Here is a 20,769-nt window from a genome sequence, read left to right as displayed (position 1 = left end):
CAAGGCCCAGGAGGCACAGCCGTGTGCCCAGCTCCAGGGGTCAGTCCTCAAGCTCAGCTAGGCCTGGGGCACTCGGTGACCACATTTGGGCAGGGGACACACTGAGCGGACCCTTGCCCTGGACACCTACAGGACCTCTGTGAGGCCCCAGGGCTCACACCCCACCCTCCCTCAGGGTGGACCTGGTCACTCTGCAGAGGGACGCCCCCCTGCTGCCCACTCTCTGCCCATACCACACCCCGCATCTGCCCTGCCAGCCCCACAGCCCTGGACCCCCGTGTTTCCTGTCCTCCCTCACCCTGCCCAGCACCTCAGCTCTCCCCTCTGCCCTCCAGGAGTAAAGAAGGGCCCGAACCCTGTGCTCTGAACATGAGCTCCCAGGACCGCTCCCAGAGGCCAAGTGAGATGCTCAAGGTCACACGGGGGAGGTGCTACCCAGAGGGGCCAGGTCTAACCCCAGTGCCACTCCTGTCCTCACCAAGCCACCACCTTTGGCCTCTTCCCTCAGAAGAGGACGCAACAGATGCCTCCCATGCCACCGGGAAGAGGTGGGGTTTCACCCTCCAGGCCACCATCCACACAGGTGCCCCACAGACTGCCACCAGAGCTCAGGGTGGTAGCCACGGGGCAGCACCCAGAGAGGCTGGCTCTGGCTTCAGTCCTGCCTCTGCTGACCTGCTCTCCCTGGTCCTCGGCTCCTGCAGGGCTCTACACGGCCCCCTGCCTCCTGCCTGAGGGGCCATGACTTCCAGTGCACTCTTCAGAGAGCTGGCCCACACCCACCCCACGCTGCTCGGCTGCCCCTGGCCCTCCTTCCTCCACGTCCCTTCGTTCCCTCTCACTCCCTCATCTTGCCCTTCTACAGTGATGCCTGTGCCCACCATGAGCAGGACATGGTTCTGGGGGGCCTGATAGTCCCCACTATGGAGATTTACACCCCAGTCCACAGTCCAGGGCAACTGGTGGTTTGTAAGCCCTGCAGCGCCTCTGTAAGGGTCCGGGGGAGTGGAGGGCTCTGGGCCCTGCATCCACTTGGCCTGGTCCGGGAACTAGGGAGCAGACGCCAGCCAGTGCAGAACGCTGCCACAGCCTAGCAGTACCCAGAGCCCTGGTGGGTACTGGCCCCCACGTCCCTGCTCGGTGCCTCCAGGCACACTCAGGCCAGGGCCGTGGGTCTGGCTGCCGTGGGTCTGGCTGCCGTCTGGGAAATGCTTTCCCGATGCGGAAGCGCAGCTGGGCGTCTCTGCCCGCCGGAATGTCTGTGTCAGCAGAAGGGGCCTGCTCCCCAGGCCCGGCCAGCTCCAGCTTCCTCCCCGGGCTGGGCGGCCACCAGGCCCCTTTGTCAGGGTGGGAGAGCTGGCGTGGGGGGACAAGGGCCCAATGCCACCTCCCAAATGCCACAGTTTCCCCTCAGGGCTGGGCCAGTCCCACAGGAGGCCCAGTGCCAGGATTGTGGGGCAGAACTCCCACTTCCTGGGCCAGTGGGAGCTGGGAAGGCGGGACAGGGCCCGGCCGGCTGCTGCTGTGTGGTGTCTGTCCCTTAGCATCCTCTTCTGACACCCCCTCTGTAAAGTCCTCCCTGAGACCTCACGCCAACTCCAACCCGCAGTTCAGGCACCTGAGCACATGCTGCTAATTCCCCAAGAAGGCAGCAGGGCCCAGGTGGTCCAGGCTACCTTGGCCTCTGGGCACAGAGCAGCGAGGGCAAGGGTGGCTGGGCTGAGAGGGCTGGACACCCCTGGTCATTAGGTTCTGCCCCACCCCTCTCCCAGACTCCTAGAAGTTAAGGCCTGGGGTGGGGGCCGATAGGGAGACGGCAGGAGGCCAAAGCACAGGCTCCCTGTCCACACGTCCATGTGCTGGCCATGCGCCTTCCCAGAGTGGAACCTCCTACTTCACACCTGGAGAGGGACAAGGGAGGGAGCTAGCCCCTGGCTGGCAGGGGGTGGGATGGAGGCATGCGAGAGAACAGTGAGAGAGGCCTCTAGAGACCACCACTCAAGATCCCCAGGTGCCCCACTTTAGGGGTGAGGCTCAGCACAGCTCCCCAGGAAGCAGCAATCCATGAGTGTCCACCAGTATCTGCCTGTGCCCTCTGTGCTGGCCAGCCTGTGCACTGACAGGAGGACAGGAGGACCTCCCGTGAGTAGGTGGGGGGCACTGGGCCCAGGGCACTACCCTGCAGTTTCTCCTCTCTCCACCCACCCAGGAGGCACCGTCTGTCACGTGACTGGTGTCAGCTGCGACGCGTGAGCAGGCCGTGCTGTGGCTTCTAGTGAAAGCCCCGAGATGCAGGCATGAGACCCTGGGCCTTTCCTCAGCCTGACCCCCATGGCTCTGGACACCCATGGGGGTCCCCGTGGTCTGAGGTCTGGATGAGATGGAGGGCCAGGGACACAAGAAGGCAAGGGCGTGCCCCAGTCTGGCCAGGCTGGGAGGAGTCGAGCCCCAGGCTGGAGGACAGTGGAGGAGAGAAAATGGAGCCCCAGCAGGACAGGACAGGACAGGACCGGCGGCACCCGCTGGGCCCCCACCTGCCGGGAGAAGGGCCAGGAAGGGGCTGGGGGAGACTCCTCCACCACCTGCCCAAGGAAGGGGAGCCCAGGGCCTCTCTGCCCAGGAGCCCTCCTTTGCCACCCCACGCCACCCTGGGTCAATCTGCAGTATGGGGTCAAACTCAGTCCCACCTGCCCCTCCCCAGAGACCCGCCTCCAGGCTTCAAGGCCTCGTCCACTGCAGCGTAGTCTATTTCAGGAGCGGAGGGCACCGGGGCCCCCACCAGGCCCGAGCGCAGGAGGCCTGGCTCCTCCACCTCCTGGTAAATGGTTACCCACCTTGTCCCTTGCCCAGGCCCCTGGAAGGAGAATGAAACCCAGACCCTGCCAGGCCAAACACCCTTCCTGATGGCAGCCGTACCTGGGGGGGCGGCAGAAACCAGGAGCTGCTTTCCTTTTCAGATGTGGGCCAACTGGGAGAGCCCAGACCCCGCAGCTGTGACCCACGGCCCTCCACCAGAGACCCCACAGCTCAGGGGGCATCCGACCTGGCACGGCACCTGAGGACTCAACCCCAACTGCCCCAGGGAGGCAGCACCCAGGCCACAGCAGAGCGATGGCAAGGGCCGCTGCTCGTGTGCACAGTGGGTGTGGGGCCAGCCGGACTCTCCCCTGTGGTGCAAGGCCCGACACGGGAGCCATGAGTGCGGACAAACACCTCAGCAACGTGGTCCCTCCACAGGGGAGGCCAGCCACCCCCTGGTGCCAACTCACAGGGATATGAGAGCTGCCAGGGAGTAGTGACCGCAGGGTGTGCCCATGGATACCAGGTCTCAAACTACACTCAGATAAGGAGACAGGTTAGGGACAGTGACCAGGGAGGCTTCCTGGGGAGGCAGGCCTGACCTGGCCTTTGGGCATTTTCAGGGACAGAAGGAGACTGATGAGGATGTGGGGCAGGCTCAAGGTGGCTGGGCAAAGAGGCAGTAAGGGCCAAGAGGCAGACTCAAGGGAGGACTGGCTGTGGAGGGCACCTGGGCACACCACCACATGGAGCCGAGCCCCTGGGTCACAACAGGCACCAGCTGGCCAGAGTGGACTAGAAAGTTGGTGGCCTGAGAGCATCACCAGGACTTCACCAGCAATTCATACAGCCCGGGGACCTGTCCTTCACTCCTCTGGCTGCCCTCCGCTGTACCTGGGGACTTCAGGGTCAGAGGGTTGGCCCCCAGCTCCTGCCCACTGCCTGAGGCCCAGCTAGCACCTACTGCTTTCTGAGGTACCCCCTCACCTCTGACACCCCAGACGCCACCCTCCCTACCCCACACATGGGATTTGCTGCAGTCTGCCAGCTCCTGCTCCACCCGGGAGTCCCCAGGCCACCCGCTGCACAGGCTGAGCTGGAGAACAGCTCTTGTCCACGTAAGACACACGGCAGCCACCACTAAACTGCAGGGGCTTCCCCTGGGCTCTGAGCATCCACACCCTGCCCTCAAACCTTTACACTGGAAGACACTTGGGTCCCACAGGTGACATCACACGGCCCGTCAGGAGGAAGGACGCTGCCCCTCTCATTCCAGCTCCCCACCTCCTGCCCCTGGAGCCGCCTCCATCCAGAAGTGAGGAGGGGGATGGGAGGGTGAGGATTCTGGCTTTTGGCTGAGGGCTCGGTGCAGTCAGAAGCCCAGCCACAGCCCAGGGCCCAGAGAAAGGGGGTAAGAGGATCGAGGGTGGGGGTCTGGGCCCAGGCCAGTTCTCAGGATGCCCTGGGAAAGAGACAGGGTGTGGCAGGGAAGGTGGCCCACGGGACTGCTGAGCATCGTCATTACAAACCAGAGGCACAGAGAAGAGCGGCAGCCAAGACTCAGGCCACACGAGGACCCAGACAGAGGTCAGAACTCCAGACAGAGGCCAGGCTGGACGAGAAGAGGCCAGGGAAGGGAAGCAGACCAGAGGCAGATGACAAACGAGGAGGGGAAGACACAGGCTGGCTGAGCCGAGGCCCGCCCTGGGGACTGGCCATGAGGAGCAGCCCTGGGCCTCGGCCCTCCCAACAGGGGCCTGTGGTGTCCACTCTCAGGGGGCACAGAGATGGACGTGAGTAGCTCCAGGTCCGGCATGATGCACCCAGCCTCAAGGCCTCCTGGGGACTCCTGCCAGCTCAGTCACTGCCCCCTGCCCTCCAGTCACCCTGCCTTCCAAGAAGGAGATCCTAAACCACTAGGCAGCAGTCCAGGTCCCAAGAGGACAGGAGGGACGGGGGCCTGGACCTGCCTTTTTCCAGTCCACGAGGCTGCTGGTTCAGTGGTGGAGCTCCCAGGCCCTGGGTGAGATCCCCCCAGGTCATCTGCTGTCCCAGGGCATATCCTCTCCAGGAAGACTGGCCCACCAGGATGTGCTGGGGTTTGCCACTTGGGTGTCGACCTGCACTCCCTGGACCCTGAGTCTGAGGATGTGTCCCAGGTCACCCCTGTCCTAGTCAGTGCTCAGGGATTCAAACCTGGGCTTCCAGGCCCCAACATCCAGCACTTCCCACCTACACCGACCTGCAGGTCCCCGTGCCAGCCGCGGGTGTCCAGGGGTCAACACCCAGAGGCAGCAGCTGTGCACGTGGGGTCCTCCAGACACTGAGCCAGTGTCCTGGACCTTGGGAGGGTGGTGCAGGCCTCCTGTCCTGTCACTGGGCTGGCTCTAACTGCTGACATTAAAAGCTGTCATTTTCTTGCGCTGGCCTCAACCAAACCACACCTGCCAGAGTTGGCCACCACAGGAACGCAGGGGAGCCAGCAGAGGGACAGGGGCTTTCAAGTCTCGGCACCTGTGTGGAGGAGGCCTCGGTGGAAACACTGCCATCCTCCTGGAAGCAGCCCGGCTTCCTCGCTGCCATCCAGAGGACAGCCAGCCAGAGGACGCGGGCCCAGGAAGGCCAGGCTTGGCCCCAGAGGGAGGAGGCTTTGCCTCGGGAAGACCAGGGCCTGCAGGTGTGTGGCTCCGAGGCTGCCCGAGCCTGGTCTGCAACCTCAGTCTCTGTAGCGACAGGCCACGTAACTGACGTCTGTCTAACTGCTGTAACAAAATCCCTTCATCCGTGTAACTTAGAAACAGCCGAGTTTGTTTCTCAGAGTTCTAGATGTTGGACGCCCAAGATCGGGGTACAGCAGATTCAGTGTCTGATGATGGCGCTATCCCTCAGTCTCTCCTAGAGGCCCCACCTCTTACCAGTACCACTCTGGGCATTCAGTGGAACCCAAGAATTTAGGGCCCAACATTCAGACCATGTCAAAGGTGAAGCTGAAGGCCCCCGACGTCCAGGCACCACCAGCAGGAGGGGTAAGAGTGGACCAGCAGCCCCAGAGTGCAGAGGGGCAGGGAGATGCTCCCCAGATGGGGCTGGGGCCAAACGCAAGCAGCTGAGCAGGAGCCCAGTGAGGCCTGGAGCTGGTGGAGCCCTCGAGGCTGCTCTGGACTTCCCCACGGGCTGTGGGTGCTGTCCTTCCCCGTCCCCTGCCTGGACCTCTGTATCCACTGCCGCCCTTCTCTGGGCCACTTGAAAACATGGGAGCCACCCAGCAGCCAGGAGCTCGGCACAGCGGGCTCTCTCTTGGTCATGAAGACGGCCCTTTGGGTCCATCAAGGCCAACATACCCCAGGGAGGGTGAAAGTCCTCCCAGCAGGAGGCGTTGGAGACTCCTGCAGGAGAGCTGCGGTGCTGGGAGATGGGTCTCTTCCCAGCAGGCAGGCAGAGAGAGCTCGCCCTCCCAGGGCCCCGAGCTGCAGACACCTGGCCACCCGAGGTGCCAGATCCCTGCCCCGGTGGCAGGACGAGGGTTTGATTGGCTTCTCTTGCCTCCCTCCTACCCAGGCATGGCGGAGGACAGCACAGCTGGCCTGGGTCAGCTGCTGGCCAGCCCTGGGGCTTCCTAATCAGAGGCTCAGGTCCCTTCCCACATTCTTTTCCCTCCCTGGGGACAGCAAGGCCTGGCGGGTGTGAGGGAGCCGGGATAGAGCCCAGCGACAGCCCAGGGCCTGACTCCCTGGGGACACTGCGAGGCCAAGTCTCCTCGAGGTCATCACAGTGTCCTCTGGGCTCTTCACTCCAGTGAGGACAACTTTACCCAGGAAGCCCTTGCAGCTGAGCTGTAGAGGGGCAGGGGTCAGCAGACCTGGACTCCCCCAGAAGAGCTGGCAATTTCCCGTGAGAAAGCCCTTGCCCAGCCCCCACAGCCACTGGCTGCCCCCCCCCCCCAGGCCTCCTTATCTCCCGGCAGGAGCAAGGTCAGCTGGGGCTGGAACAGCAGGGCAGTCTCAGGGCAGAATCCCACCCAGCGTGGGAAGGCTGGCCTGCCGGCCTGGACGGGGGAAGCCCACCCAGCCATGGAGACCAAGGGCCCCTGAGACTCCTGTTCCCTCCACGGACCGACCCTGGTTTCTCCCACCTGGAAACGTGGATTTCTCAGACGGACAGGAACTCAGACCAGGGGCAAAGGGGGGAGGGAGTGACCTGAGGGAGCCCGAGGGCCTGGGGCTTGCCCAGAGACCTGCTGGGGTCCCAGGAAAGGTGCTGACCACCCCTGAGTGGGATCCAGGTCCCTGGAGGATCCTGCTCCCAAGAGTCTCAGCCAAGGGAATGCCAAGGCTGGTGGGGGGCCTGGCTCAGGAGGGGCAGCTCTTCTGTCCACCCACTGCCCACTCCAGGGAGTATTGCTACCAGCAGGCGCAGGGCCACAGGCCTCGGGGAAGTTCCTCCAAATCCTCTGGAGCACCAAGAGGTGACAGCATCGTTTTACAGATGGAGACTGAGGTTCAGAGTAGTGGAGTTATTCACCCAAGGCCACATAGTGAGGACCCATGTGGAGCCTCAAACTCAGCTACCCCTGGGGTGGTCTTTCTAGAGGGACTTAAACAGGAAGCCAAAGCCACTCTGGCCCTGGGGCAACCCAGAAACGACCTTCACAGCAGAGCCTACGTTTCTCCCCAGAGCCTGCCTGTCCTCTCAGGTGCCAGCCAGAGTCCATCTGCTCATAAGGGCTGGCACGGGTCAGAGGCCACACCCTGCCCAGGAAGCGGAAGCCACAGCTGGCATCCACCTAGCTGGGAGATGCGCCCACTCAGGTCACCCAGTCCAGCCAAGTGAACTCACTCTGGCTCCAGGATGGTCTCCTAGAACATGACACATGGCCTGGAGAGGGTCCCGGGCGAGGACCCAGACACCCAGGCTGCCGTGCCAGCACTCGGGGTTTACAGAGTCAATTCATCACGCGGAGCAGTTTCTGGGCCCCGCCACCAACTCGTGCACACGGCCCTACGTGTGAGCAGGCAGAGCTGAGCCCTCTGGAGTCGTCTCGGTTTCCCAGGGCCTGCCCTCACACAGGCAGCGGCCGTCCTGAGCCTCCTTCGCACTTGCTCTCCAGAGCCGCGATTTCAGGGGAGGGAGGCTGGCAGGCGGACAGAGAAAACAGCAGGCTCTTGGCTCTCAGCAGGGCCCCCTCAGCCACATGGTGACTCGGAGCCACAGCCATCCCAAACACGCAGAGCTGGGGCAGCAGACTCTCGGGGGACCGGGGCCAGGCAAGGGGCAGCCGTGGGCGTGGGAGGCCAGTGCGGGGTCTGAGGCCAGATCCCTGGCTGAGACACCAAGCAGCCTCCCACCTGGGCCCCTGACCACCTGGTCCATGACCCTGCCTCCAGCCAACTCTGCGGGATGGCGAGAACCGGCCTGTCCTTAGGGACCCCCAACAGAGACACGGAGGCCTCCTGAGCAGTTCAGGCGGAAGCCAGGGTGGATCTGCTTGCTGACACTGCGCTCAGCCCTGGTGGAGCTATAGCCATAGCCAACCACGTCTGAATGGTCATCAACACAGGACAGCAGCCCCAGAGCAGGTCATAATCCCCCAGCTTCTGAGAGTAGGGTCTGGGGAAGCCTACCCACCATGGGAACAGCTCTGTTCTAGGAGAGCCTCATCTCCACCCGCCTCGCAGAATCAGGAAACAGACACAGGCAGGCTGGAAAGAGAGCAGCTCCGAGTCTGGGGTGCCACAGGCCCTCGGGACCCCCTTTCCCAAGCCTCAACACACCTGCCCAGGAACCCACCCAGAGAATCAGGGAAGGCAGAGGCACAGGTTCACCACCTCAGCCCTGCAGAACAGCTCCTGGAGCCTGGAGCCCAGCTCGGGACAGGCAGGCCCTGGCCCCTGGGAACCATCTTCATCCTTGACATGGACTCTCAAGCCCAGAGCAAGGTCCCTGTGTAGGGTCTGAGGCTCCTCCACCCACTGTGATGGGCCAGCCGAGGCCAGGCCAGGAGCTCTTCCCAGGAGGGACCCTAGACAGCAGCCCAGTAACTGCCACACCTGGGAGACAGCAAGAGCCCAAGTATCTGCCTGTGACAGGCACCGACTGCAGGGAAGGATCGGTGGGCCAGGCCAGAAGCTGGCTGGACACCCAGGGACTGGCATGCCCTCAGCCCTGGAGCCAGCCAGGAACCTGACCTGCAGAGTGGAGCTTCCCAGGGTCCAGGCCCTCTCCCGCAGGGCCTCTGTCTCATGCTCTGCCTGGTTTCTCACCAAGGGTATGAGGACATCTTGGGCAACCCCTGCCCCAGGCCTGGCTCAGCCCCAGTCTAGCTTCCTGGGCACCATCAAGAATCCAGGTGTCAGAGCCCCTCGGCCCAGGTGCAGTGAGCAGGCCCTAGGGGAACCAGGCCAGCCGGACCTGGGAGGCTGCAGGGCCAGGGCCCGATTCCACCCCCAGCTGGGAGGCAGTGGTGGAGCAGTACTGACACTCCCCAGTTCACCGCAGAGCCAGGAGGGAGCCCACCCAGGGCCAGGCTCTTACCACATCAAACGGAGCATTCGAGGCCCTTGGCAGGTGTGGGAAATTGCCCAGCCCTCTGGCTGATGGGAGCTGGTTATCCCTGACCCCACAAAGTGTCCGTCAGTTACACCAGAGGAGTCTATGCCCACTGGGGTCCTGGGTGCTGTCCCAACAGTGACTCCCAGCCCCTGGCCCAGGCCTGCCAGGCAACACCAGGCGAGGAGAGGAGGGCTGCTCCCAGGGTGGGTGTGAGATCCGCTCAAATCATGAGCCACCCACAATGCCAGAGGCCAGGCAAGGGTTTGGCTCTAAGCCCAGAGAGAGGGAGAAACTCTGGGAGATTAGGGGACAGGCAGAGTCACCTCGAGGAGGACATCATCTTGGAGGGGCTGGCTGCCTGGTCAGTCCAGGTGGAGAAACACAAGCACCACCCTGAAACCCACCCCCCCTCCCGCCTCCCACCTGTCCTGGAACCTCCCGCCCAGGGCTGTAGCTCCCTTCAGACCTGCTACATGCAGGGGCGCCAGGTGGACAAGCCAAACTTGGGGCACGGCAGCCAGGCAACCCCTCCTCACCCTGGATTTGGGGGGAGATGCTCCTGGACAACTCCACCAGCACTCCCCCATCCTGAGGTTTGGACCTTGAGAGCTTTATTGTCACCCCAATGGTGTCCATTTCAAGAAGGGGAAACCGAGACACAGGCCGGGGCAGGTGGGCTTCCGGGAGCTGGTGGAGAATGCATGGCTGAGGCCACTTCCTCACTGTGTCCACTGTGTCCAGAACCCTGGGTTCCCCCAAGGCCCAGTGGGTCCCCAGGGCTGGAGTGTGAGCAGGGAGGTCACAGCAGCTTCTCCCCTTCCCCAGCCCTGCTGGCCACTAGAACGTGACATCAAGGAGCACCAGAAGTCCACGATCCCAGAACATCCCAGAAGGCAGCCTCTCCTGTCTCCTCTCCTGTCTCCCCCAACCCCCAGTCCATCAGCCTGGCCCCCACCCTTGGACAGGCAGCTTGCAGGAGCACAGCTGGAGACAGTGTGGAGCTCAGCTGAGGATGTTCTAGAGACCGCCTGCCGGGGAGAGCAGGGCTGGGGCCCGCTGACCTGTGCTCAGAGACCCACTGCGAAGGCCAAGCTGCCCCACGCATCCCAGGGTCAAGCTAGAGCAGGCCACGGAGGGAGCGGCAGGCAGGGAGCGGGAGCTCGGGGCCCCTCTCCCTGCCTCCGTCCTCAAGGGCCGCTGTCTCTCAGGGATCTTTCTGTCTGGTCTGGATCTTACTGACAGATTGCCAGCACTGGTGGGGTGGGGTTGCAGGGGCCGCCCAGTGCTGGCGAGCACTTCCGCCCTGGGCCTCTGAGATCCTTGCCAGGCCAGGCGCCCCCCGTGCCTCCCAGCACAGCCGGGCACGTGGCTCCCTGTGCAGCCCCTCCCTCCCCCTGCACAGCCCCAGGGTGCCTCCCGCCAACATCAGGTTCTGAGTCCTCTGAGGCAGTTTGGGGGGTGGAGATTAGACTGTGAGGTGCACAAGGGGGTAAGGAACACCCTGAGGGTCTGGGTACCCCAAGGACCTCAAGTCCCCCCACCAGAGCAGCCTGGTGCTGGGAAGGCGGAGCCTCGCGGGTGAGGTGGGGCAGGAACGTGGTAGCTGGGGTGACCGTGGGACGAGTCCTCCCTACCTTGGCAGGTCTTGCCGTCACCCTGCAGCTGGTGGCCAGGGGGGCAGCGGCAGTAGAAGCCACCCACCGTATTGCAGCACAGGCCCTCACAGCCTCCGTTGGCACTCGTACACTCGTCCACATCTGCAAGGGGAGAAGCCAAAGAAGCTCAGGGTCCCCGGGTCTCGGAGCACATTGTCCAGCGAGGTAGGCCTCACGGGAGACCTGAGCCACACTGCCCAACAGGGAACACACTCGGATGCAACACGTTTGCAGATGCCATCTGGGCAGCTTGGCAGAGGAGGTCTGCCCCATAAGAGCAGCCACACGGGGTCTGAACCCCAGAAGGCAGCTCAAGCTGTCGGCTGCAGCTTCAGGTTCTCCAGGGAAACCAAGCTGCCTTCATCTCGGAGACCAGCAGGGGTCCCCCACAGTCACCCTCACAGCTGCCTGGGACCCATCATGAGAGCTCCAGGCCCAGCCTCCCCTCATGGGTCAGTTAGACTCACGGGGCCTTGGGTCAGACCTGGGGCAGGCCAAGAGCCGTGACACGCAGCCCAACACAAGGTCCAGGTACTCCTGCCCACCCACCTCTAGATGCCAGAGTCCCCGGTTCCCCCCGGCTATATGGGAAACATAACCTGGAGCGGGGCTCAGAGCAAGTGGGGACCTTGACTCGCCCCAAGCACAGATGGCCAGATGGCCAGATGGCCAGGCATGTGCCCTCTCGTCAGGTGCTGCTGCTGGCGGGGGAGCCAGACCCTTCCTGGACACACATGAGAAGCTCACGGAGCTGGGTACCAGCTGGGTCCCAGGCCTGACCCAGCCCCAGGCTCCCCCCGGGCCTGGCATCTCTCTGTGCACCTCCTCAGAAGGGTCCTTGGAAGCCCCCCGGCTGGGCTAAGGGTCTCAGGGATGGCCATAATCCCGTGAGAAAAGCTGTGGCCCAGACAGCAGACAGCAGTCTCTGGTGGCTGAGACAAGCCGCCAGCCCAGCCTCAGAGGTTAACAGTGGGAATTCCTGGGAATTCCTAGAGAGTTCCGCAGGGTGAGACAGAGGCCTTCGGCACAGAGGTCAGAGCTGGGTGCTCAGGGAGGGTTCCAGGGCCCCGCCTGGGGAGGCAGCCCAGAGGCCAGCCCAGCAGCCTGGGAGGGGCCTGTCCTGACATTCAGGCAGCCACAGAAGGCAAGTGGCCAGGTGGGCGAGGTCAGGGATCCCGAAAGTCATCTCACAGTGCTGGCACGGCTGGGCTCCTGCAGGCCACAGGAGCACTGGGCAACTCCATCAGGGCAGGACAACCTCACGGGGCCCTGCCATGATCCTGGGGGGCACCAGGGTGAGAGGCTGCAGGCTACAGCCTCAGGGTTCCCCTCACCCACAGGAGAAGTCCTCAGCCTGGCACAGCACCGTTGGGGCCACAGGCCTGGTACTCAGGATGAAACCTTTTGCCCTGTCACTGTCAGAGCTGCTGGGGTCCCCCTCTTCCCCTGCCTAGGCGTATCCATGCTGGGCACCCCCACTCCTGGGACGGGCTGAGCCCTGCTCTGAGAGCCTGCAGCCCTGTGACTCTGCTCTGGGTGATGTGCCCAGATGTGCATGCAAGCCCCAGGGCAGGGATGAGCTGGTGCCTGGCCCAAGCCGCGGGGCCACAGGAAATCCTCCAGGACAGGAGCCAGAACAGACTCCCCGGAGGAGCCTCACCCCAGGAAGTGGCAGTCCTCAGCCCACGCTGGGGGCCAGGGAGCAGGCAGAGCCAAGCACTGGGCTGGTAGGGTGGGGACACAGAAGGAAGCCCAGCTGCCATCAGGGCACGGGGAAGGAACAGAGAGGGAGAGCGGGCATGCGTGGGGGTCGGTCATGGAAGGACCCACACTGCACTTCAGGTTCAAAGTTCCCTGCTCAGTGGGGTTTGCCACCTGTACCCCAACCCCCCACACCTTTGGAGACCCATCCTTCCCCCCGGGGCACCTAGGCACGCGGTCTGTCCATCGCCTGATCCCCCCAGAACGTTATCCCCTGGAGGGCAAGATTTCCATCTTCTTTGGCTTAACTCCAACAAAATGGAGTTGCTTGTGTCAAGCCCTAAAACACACAGCTAGGGGTGGTGATGGAGAGGACCAGACAACAACAAGCAGAGGCCCCCGCACAGGCCCGCTGCCCAGTGACTACCCTCCCAGACCTCAGGCTGGCCTGGCCTTGTTCATCCCGTGGCCAAGGGTTACTGCCCAGAGACCCTCAAGCTGCCCTCGCCAGCTGCCTCTAGGCGCTCCCTCACTTCTGCCTCCCTGAACGCACACTCAGCCCCTGGCAGAGCCCCCTGTGTCCAGCACACAGCACGTTCCCCGGAGAATCCCTCAGATCACGCCAAGTGCACGAAGCCAGTCCCAGAAGATCACATACCGCACGACTCTTCAGCAAATGTCCAGAAGGAACGAGTCCATGGTGAGCGCTGGCCCAGGCTGGGAGTGAGGGTGATGGGCGGGGTCTGCACCATGCAAACACTCTGGGAGTAGACAGAGGGGACGGTGACACTGCACAGAGGATGTGCCAACACCACCGAAGCACGCGTGCCACCGTGACTTTCACCTCCGTGTCCACCAACAGCAGCCCTCAGACAGAGCCACACCCCACGTCTCCAGGGGCCTTGGTACAGAGGGAGGGCTGCCCAGACCCCTGCAGGCCCGCTCTGGCCCCATCCCAGGAGTCCTTGCTCAGAGGCAGCAACTCCACAAATGTCATTAGTACCAGCCACCAGCAGCCTGGGAGAGGGCCCTAAAGACCAGGCCCTCAGCTAACCCGGCAGCCACGGGCATCCTGAGGGGCAGGAGGAGGCCCATGACCCAAGGTCAGGGGGTGCACTCAAAGTGGGTGCCATGATGGGGTCCTCAGGTCAGCTACCTGGTATGAATGAGGGCCGGGATTTGAGGGGCCCGCCATGGCCTTGGCAGGCACTGTGAGCCTCGGAGCCCCCAGGGGTGAGGCAGATGAGGAAGAGCCCGCAGGACCCACCTCAAAGAGCCACTGCCCAGTCGCAGGGCTGGAGCCCTACCAGGGAGTACCCCCTCCTGGCAGTGACCCCAGACTCAAGCCCGCCATGCCCTGCAAGCCCCTCCACACCGTTAGATGCCACAAGGCTCTTGTTGGGGTACACCCCTCCCCCTGTGCTGGTGACAGAGACGTCTCCAAGGCAAACAGCCCAGGATAAACAGCCAGGGCCAGCCAGGGCCAGTCCAGACCCTGGGGACAGGAAAGAGGCTGGTCCCCCTCAGCCATGGTGAACCACCAGGGGAACGATACCAGGAGTGGCAGGGCCTGGAAGAGGTGTGACATGGGAGTCCCCAGGAGTCAAGAGGCGGGATCAGGCCCTGGGTGGGGCACTCTGCATGGGCCTCTGCCCTGAGCAGTGTCCCTCAGAACAGAGGCCAGCCAAGGATCAGGGACAGCTAGAGTCCCCCCTTCCCTGTGCCCTGACAGGGAATCAGGTGTCACAGCTGGCTGACTTGACACCCCAATTCCGGGGGACCTGAATCACCATGGCCCACCCAGGATAGGGCACAGTGGCTCCCACCCTCCCCTCGTACCGCCTTCCCTCAGGGCAGGAGGCAGACTCCCAGGCACACGGTCCTGCAGGCCAGGCTGAGAGCCGCTCGGGGAACTCGAAGGGGCCGTGGCCAGAGCCCCAAAGGCTGCAGCTCCCACCAGGAGACAAGCCTTCTCCGGAGGCCAGGCCGGGAGCTGGGGACTCACCCTCGCCTCCCACTCCTTGTAAGGCAGGTCCCGAGAGCCAAGCTCCTTCTAGGTCCACACTCCACACAGCAGCACTGGGCTCTGAGCCAGCCACCGTCAGGGACCCTTCTCTGGACGGGTCTGCAGCTCCTTCCTTGGGACCCCTACTTCTCTGTGACTCCAAGCCTGGCCACTCAGCCTGAGCTCGGGGCCACCTGGGCTGCCAGCAGATGTTCTGTGCTTTCCAGGCTCTGGGGACGAGGGCAGACACCCAGGCCCCACAGAGGGCCAGAGCACTGGGTCTGACACCAGGAGGGCAGTGGGACCGCGGGCTAGGACTGAGCCCCCAAAGGCAGAGGAATCCCGTAAAGAAACCCTGGAGACTCCCTTGACAGGGTGGCCATGGCCTGCGAAGTGGCCCAGGGGACCAGGCAGCCTTCTCCACCCACAGGGCCACTCCCCCGGCAGCTCTTCCCCCAGGAGCTTGGCACCCCCAAGCCCTGTGGGCTCTGCAGTCCCCACCAGGCAGGGATACCCCTTTCCCAGGCCCAGAGGGGAACCGAGCAGAGGCAGAGGCCCAGCTACCCTCCACCACTCAGGCTCAGCCCAAGGATGGGTGCCAGCCAGGCCCAAGGGAAACCTGCAGGCCCCCACCCCAGCCACCTCAGACCAACCCAAATGCCACGCAGGGCCAGGGGGCTGAGGACCTCAGAGAGGGAGCCCACCCCATTCCAACGGTACCGGGAAAGGCCCAGCCCCCCGCCCGAGACCAGGCTTCCCATCCCCGACCCAGGCCGCCCTCCCAGGCTGCCCGCTTCCCTGACCTCTTCCCTCCGCCCTCCTCCTGGCCTGAGCAACAGGACCCACAGCTGGCTGGACTTTCCTGCCTGGGGCCTAGGCTGGCCCCTGGCTCCTCTCACCAGGCCACTGTGGGTGACCTGATGACCTGGGGCCTCTGATGGACCCCTTAGCCCGTGGGGACTCCCTTCCTGGGAGTTGTCAGGAGGCACCTGGCCGGCCCACCACCCTATCTGGTGACAAAGAAGAGCAGCCCAGGGTGTGGGGGTGGGTGTTCTTGCAACAGAAGCAAGGCTGGGCACCCAAGGAGGGCTGACCAAGCCCACCAGGCAAGGGCCAGCCAAGCCTCGACTTGCTGGGTCTGGGAAATGCTGTCCCTGATCCATCCGCCCACCTGAGGCCTCAGGCTACCTGTCAGGAGCCAGGATTTATGAAGCCCTGCCTGCCCACGAGGCCAAGAATCCCCCTTCCCTAACCAGGTGTCACCCAGACAGGCCAGGGCTGCTCCCTAGATCTCAGCCAGGAGGGAGGCTGACAGAAACCAGCCAGACCAGAGTCGGCACAGGGGCTGCAGCGAGGACAGGCCAGGAGCTGCAGGCAACAGGGGCTCACCAAGAGCCTGGGATGGGGGCTGGAAAGCCACCCCGGAGCAGCGGGCAGCCCCTCACCTGCTGTGGAAAGGAATAGAGGGTGCCCGCGAGCATCGCTCAGCCAACCCTCCAGAGGCTCCCGTGTGGGCAGGACGCGTGACTGGGGCCTCCTTGTCTACCTCCCCAGGAATGTTCCTCCCCAGGAATGTTCTGCCTCGGCCTGGGTGGGCCCCTCCTTCCCTCCGGGGGCAACGGGACAATTGGGGCTCCCTGTGCGAGCTTGCTTTGCAGGTCGGCGTGCCCGGTCAGCACCCCGGGCAGAACAGGCTCAGGGCCTGTCCCCACCCCAGGAAGCCTGTCACCCCTTCCCCTGCACCCTGCATGCTGGGGGGCAGGTGTTTGGCTCCAAGGGTGCATAGGCCTCTTAGGGGGACACTGAGGCTCAGCCAGCCTCGGGAGCACAGGGTGGGCCAGGCTGGGAGCACTGCTGCCTGGCACAGTGCCAGCAGGGCACTGAAAAGGCGGGGTGAGGACCCTGCCCAGGACAGGCTGCAGGACAGCGGTGAGCTCAGGGTGCCAGGGAGAGCTGGGGACAGCGCTGCAGCGGGGCTCGTCCTGCAGCTGCCGTAACCAAACACTGCCGCCCGGGAGGATCAAGCAGCAGGATCATCCGTCTCGGCTCTGGAAGCCGGAAGTCCAGACTCACATCAGTGGGCACAAATCAAGACATGCTCAGGGGCCGTGCTCCCCCAGAGGCCCCAGGGCAGGTCCTCCGGGCCTCCTCCACAGCTGACCTGCTTTGGCGGTAGAGAAGTCACTCCAACTTTTCCCTCCAGGGTCCCACCACCTTTCCTTCTGTGTCACATCTCCCTCCCCTGACGGGGACATCCGTGATGGCAATTAGGATCTCTGGACAATACAGTCTCCCCATCTCAAGCCCCTCAAGCTGGCCATCCTCTCCGTCTTCACCACACAGGTGGGAGTCACAGTCGCGAGATTAGGACACAGACGCTTTGCTGATGGCCGGGCGGTGGCAGCCTAGGCCACTGGCTCAGGAGCTGCGGGTCCCCACATCTCAGCCTTTACCAGCCTCTTCAGAGCAGAGAAAGTGGCCGTTCCGCCCACCCTCTCCTGTCCTGGGAGGGGAGAGGCAGAAGGGACCCAGGCCCGGTTCTTGCCAGGCACGGGTTCTAGGGGCTGCAGAGACGCCGGCCAGGACCCACCGGTGGCCACACAAAGGAGGCCGGGGAGGTAGCAGCAGAGGGCAGAGGTCACCCATTTTCCCAACTCCTTCCATGGCAAAGCCACCAGAGCCCAACTGAAAAGGTCCCCAGGCTGCGCCCAGGACCGGTGGCCGGCCTGCAGGAAGAAGCCTTCCAGGTGAGGCGCCACGCTGCGGAGCCCTGAAGTTGAGCACTGAGCCTGGACCCTTGGTCTCTGAACACGCCCTCCAGGCCTCACCTGGAGGACAGGAGACCCCGCGTCCTCCTGTGTCCTGCCATCTCCCACCAGAGTGGGCGCTGATTCCCCTGAGGCTGAGGGACCCCTCCCTCTCCACCTGTGCCCCACCCCCCTGGCAGCCAGGTGCCCACACGCAGAGCAGGGTCCTGCAAGCATGGGTTCTGCCCTGGCTGGGCCTCCAGGCTGCCAGGAGCACGGTGCTCCCCAAGTCCTCTGCGCCTTCATTTCCTCACCTCGGGAGGAGATAAGAATAGCCACGTGGAACCCCAGGCACCGCATCCAGCAGGCTGTTTAATCAGTTTAAATCAAAACAAGAGCCCAGGGCAGCACAGCCCTGGGGCCAGCCTGGGACAGCTTCCGGAACCAAGGGCCCTAGTCCTTGTCTGTACCTGCAGGAGACCCCAGGGAGCTGGGCCTACGGGACCACGCTGGCACCCACAGGGCTGCGCAGAACCTCGGCTCCAACAGGGCAGAGTGGGATCAGGACCCTGCCTCAGCGTGTGCCAGACGTCTTCCCGGGGTTTCAGGCCATGGTTGAGTTTTGTGGTTCCCAGGAAAGCATCTGCCCCCCAGTGAAGACCACCTGGACCACAGGAACCCCGAGTGGGGTGAGGTGGCAGTGATGCCCCTCTCGCTCCGACTTCCTGTATCTAGCAGCAGACAGAAGGATGTGGACACACACCTGCAGAGGAAAGTCAGTGACAGAAAGAGGCAAGGACACGGGAGAGACGCCCACCGGAGGCTGACTGCAGGCTTCAGGGATGGAGGAAAGGGCCACCAGCCAGGGCATGCGCCACACATGTGGCCGCTGGGGAAGGCCAGGAAAGTCCTGCCCCGCGGCCCCCAGAGGAACTGGCTCTGAGGACCGCGCCTCTAAACCCAGGAGACCAGGGAGACCGGTAGGAGTTCTGGAAGGTAACGAGTCTGTTGTTTCAAACCATTGTCTGTGGTGATTTATTACAGCAGCCAAAGAAAAGCAGGGGTCACCTTCAAAATGGAAAAATGACCCAGCACTTGGGTATAGGCTGCCCCAGCTGCAGCTTGCCCTTGATCCCCGGGTCGGCAGGAGGCATCCAGAACATTCCAGCCTCATTCCCATCAGACCCTGCCCACCGGGACCCACCAGGGCCACTCCACACTCACTCCCACAGCAAGCATCATGGAGCCGACGACCTGCCCAGCCCCACACAAGGAAAGCCAGGAGAGCCCAGAATTCCAGCGGGGACAAGAAGCCAGGAAGCAGGGCCACTGGGTGGGAACTGGGGCGAAGCTCGGAAGTGCAGCCCAGGGAAGGATTCCTGAGGGCGGTCCCTCGCGAGCTCTCGGAGGAGACAGCTCCACAGGTAGGTACAGCAGACGCGTGGGCTTGCACACCAGCCGACCGCTGGGTCTCTGCAAGCAGCACCGAGACCCTCTGCAGAGCGACTGGTCCACCCTCCTGCGGGCGAGCAGCTGAGGTGGGTCCTGCCGTCTGGGTCTGCTAAGGGACGCCCTGTCCTTCAGACCTCTGGCACTGTGGAGACACTCAGGCACCTGGGGCCTACCCCACAGCGCCCCGGCTGTCCTAGCCCACCATCGCTGCCTGGTGGCAGCTCCAGGAACAACCTCACAGTCTCCTACTCTGGTCCCAGAGGCCTGTGCACAGCACCCAGGGCCCCTCCCACCCCTTCTGCATCAGAGAGGTCTGGGTGACCCAGCAGAGAAGTCCTTCCAAAACCATGGCCTTCCCCTGGACCCTACTGCCCCGCGTATGCAACCAACTTCACAATGGGACAGCCTGCTCCTGTGTGCTCCGGAGACAGTCAGCCAGGCCTCAGCTGCTCTGGACTCCCAGGATTGTCCAGCTGTCCACCTGAAAGTCTCAGTGTTCCAGGGGCTCTGCAGGGCAGGAGTCAGCCCCTAGCAGGGATGGCTCTGGGCACCTACAGCGTCCACTGTTCCCAGCAGGGGTGGCTACAAAGGGAAGGCCCTGCCTGGTAGGAAAGACATCTCAAGAGGACAGCGTGGTCCTGCCGGGTGGAGGCCGCCACTGGCTGTGGCCAAAAGACGTGGAAGGAGGAAACAGGCTCTGAGCCAGGCCTTGGGGGGCAGCGGAGGGCAGGGCACGTCACACTTTGCTCAGGCATGGGGGTCAAGGGAGACCCGGGGCCTCCAGTCCAGCCAGGAGCTGAGCGGACCCAAGACAGGTGGGGCCAGACACCACAGAAGTGGGCCCATGGGCAATGGGGTCAGGACAGGAAACAAAGTGTCCCCAGCAGGGCCCGGGGCTGTCAGAGCAAAGACGTCACTGAAGGTATCCGATGGACAGAGGGATCCATCACCTTTTCCCAGCACCCAGGAGCCAGCACCCCATTCCCAGCATGAGGCAGTGACAGCTGCTGTCCTGGGCAAAAGCCACCAAGTGCCGAGGACAGGGAGGTTCGTTCATGCAGACACCGACGCCCCTTGGAGAGGAGGCACGGAGCTCCAGGAGCCGGGGGTCACCTGCATTCAGTCAGGTACTCCGGGGGACAGCCCGCTCCCTCTTGCACCCTGTGGCCACCCAGGAAATGAGCCCCTCGACCCTGGGCAGCAGCAGAACCCTGGGGACGTGGTGCAGAGCAGTGTGTGCGGGGCCAGGGCGGCCTGGGCTCTCCTGACCTGTTCTCTGCTCGCTCCCAGGCCCAGGTCCGCCTGTTTAGACACAGCCTCCAAAAATGTGGGAATGGGTTTTTTTTTTCCATTTGTTTCCCAGAAAACAAGACAAGATGTAAAAGGCCCAGAGGATGCCAAGAACATTCCTCTGCTCCCCCCAATATCCAGGTCTCACTCCCCCGCGTGGCCGAGGTCCTGGGACCTTCCAGTTCTCTGGCAGAGCTGGCCCGGCTGCAGGGGGCCAGCGCCAAGCAAGCGCCAGCAGGGCTGGGTGGCCCGGCCAGGCGGGCGCTGGGCCCCTCCCCTGCGTGCACACGGCTGCCTCTGTCCCTCTCCTGCCTGTCTGTCCCTCTCGTTGCAGCTTCAGGACTGACTTCTGCACTGGCTTGGGTCCCCCAGGCTTAGGAGGGTCCGACACAGGTGTCACCCTCCAGCTGACAACAGGCGCTGGAACCCTGCAGGGAGGGTCTGGGCCCCTGCTGGAAGCTCGCCCTGCAGGGAGAGCACTTGCCCAGGCTTGGCCGGCCACTGCTCACAGCTCCCTGGTTTGAATCAAGGGTTGGGCATGCTGGAGTCCCCAGCCAGCCAAGCACCTTCC

The 20,769-nt window shown here is 63.7% G+C and overlaps 1 protein-coding gene across 10 annotated transcripts in view; it reads right to left on the bottom strand.

Annotated features, from left to right (window-relative positions):
* The window catches only part of MEGF6 (multiple EGF like domains 6), a 94,663-nt gene that overhangs the window by 38,050 nt on the left and 35,844 nt on the right, over nt 1–20,769 (bottom strand). For 7 of the 10 annotated variants that reach the window (XR_014023505.1, XM_081305746.1, XM_081305750.1 and 4 more), the window contains one exon: nt 10,983–11,105. The exons of the other annotated variants lie outside the window; for them this stretch is intronic. Coding sequence is in view for 6 of the 7 variants with exons in the window: in XM_081305746.1 (XP_081161872.1) it covers nt 10,983–11,105 (123 nt within the window). In the remaining variant the exon portion in view is untranslated. The remainder of the gene's footprint in view (nt 1–10,982; nt 11,106–20,769) is intronic. 10 annotated transcript variants of the gene reach the window in all.

This window comes from Spermophilus citellus (assembly GCF_964194105.1).
Source record: "Spermophilus citellus genome assembly, chromosome: 9".
In the NCBI taxonomy this organism is placed as follows: Eukaryota; Metazoa; Chordata; class Mammalia; order Rodentia; family Sciuridae; genus Spermophilus; species Spermophilus citellus.
The sequence above is the reverse complement of the archived record's forward strand: the minus strand, read 5'-3'. Positions and strand labels throughout refer to the sequence as shown.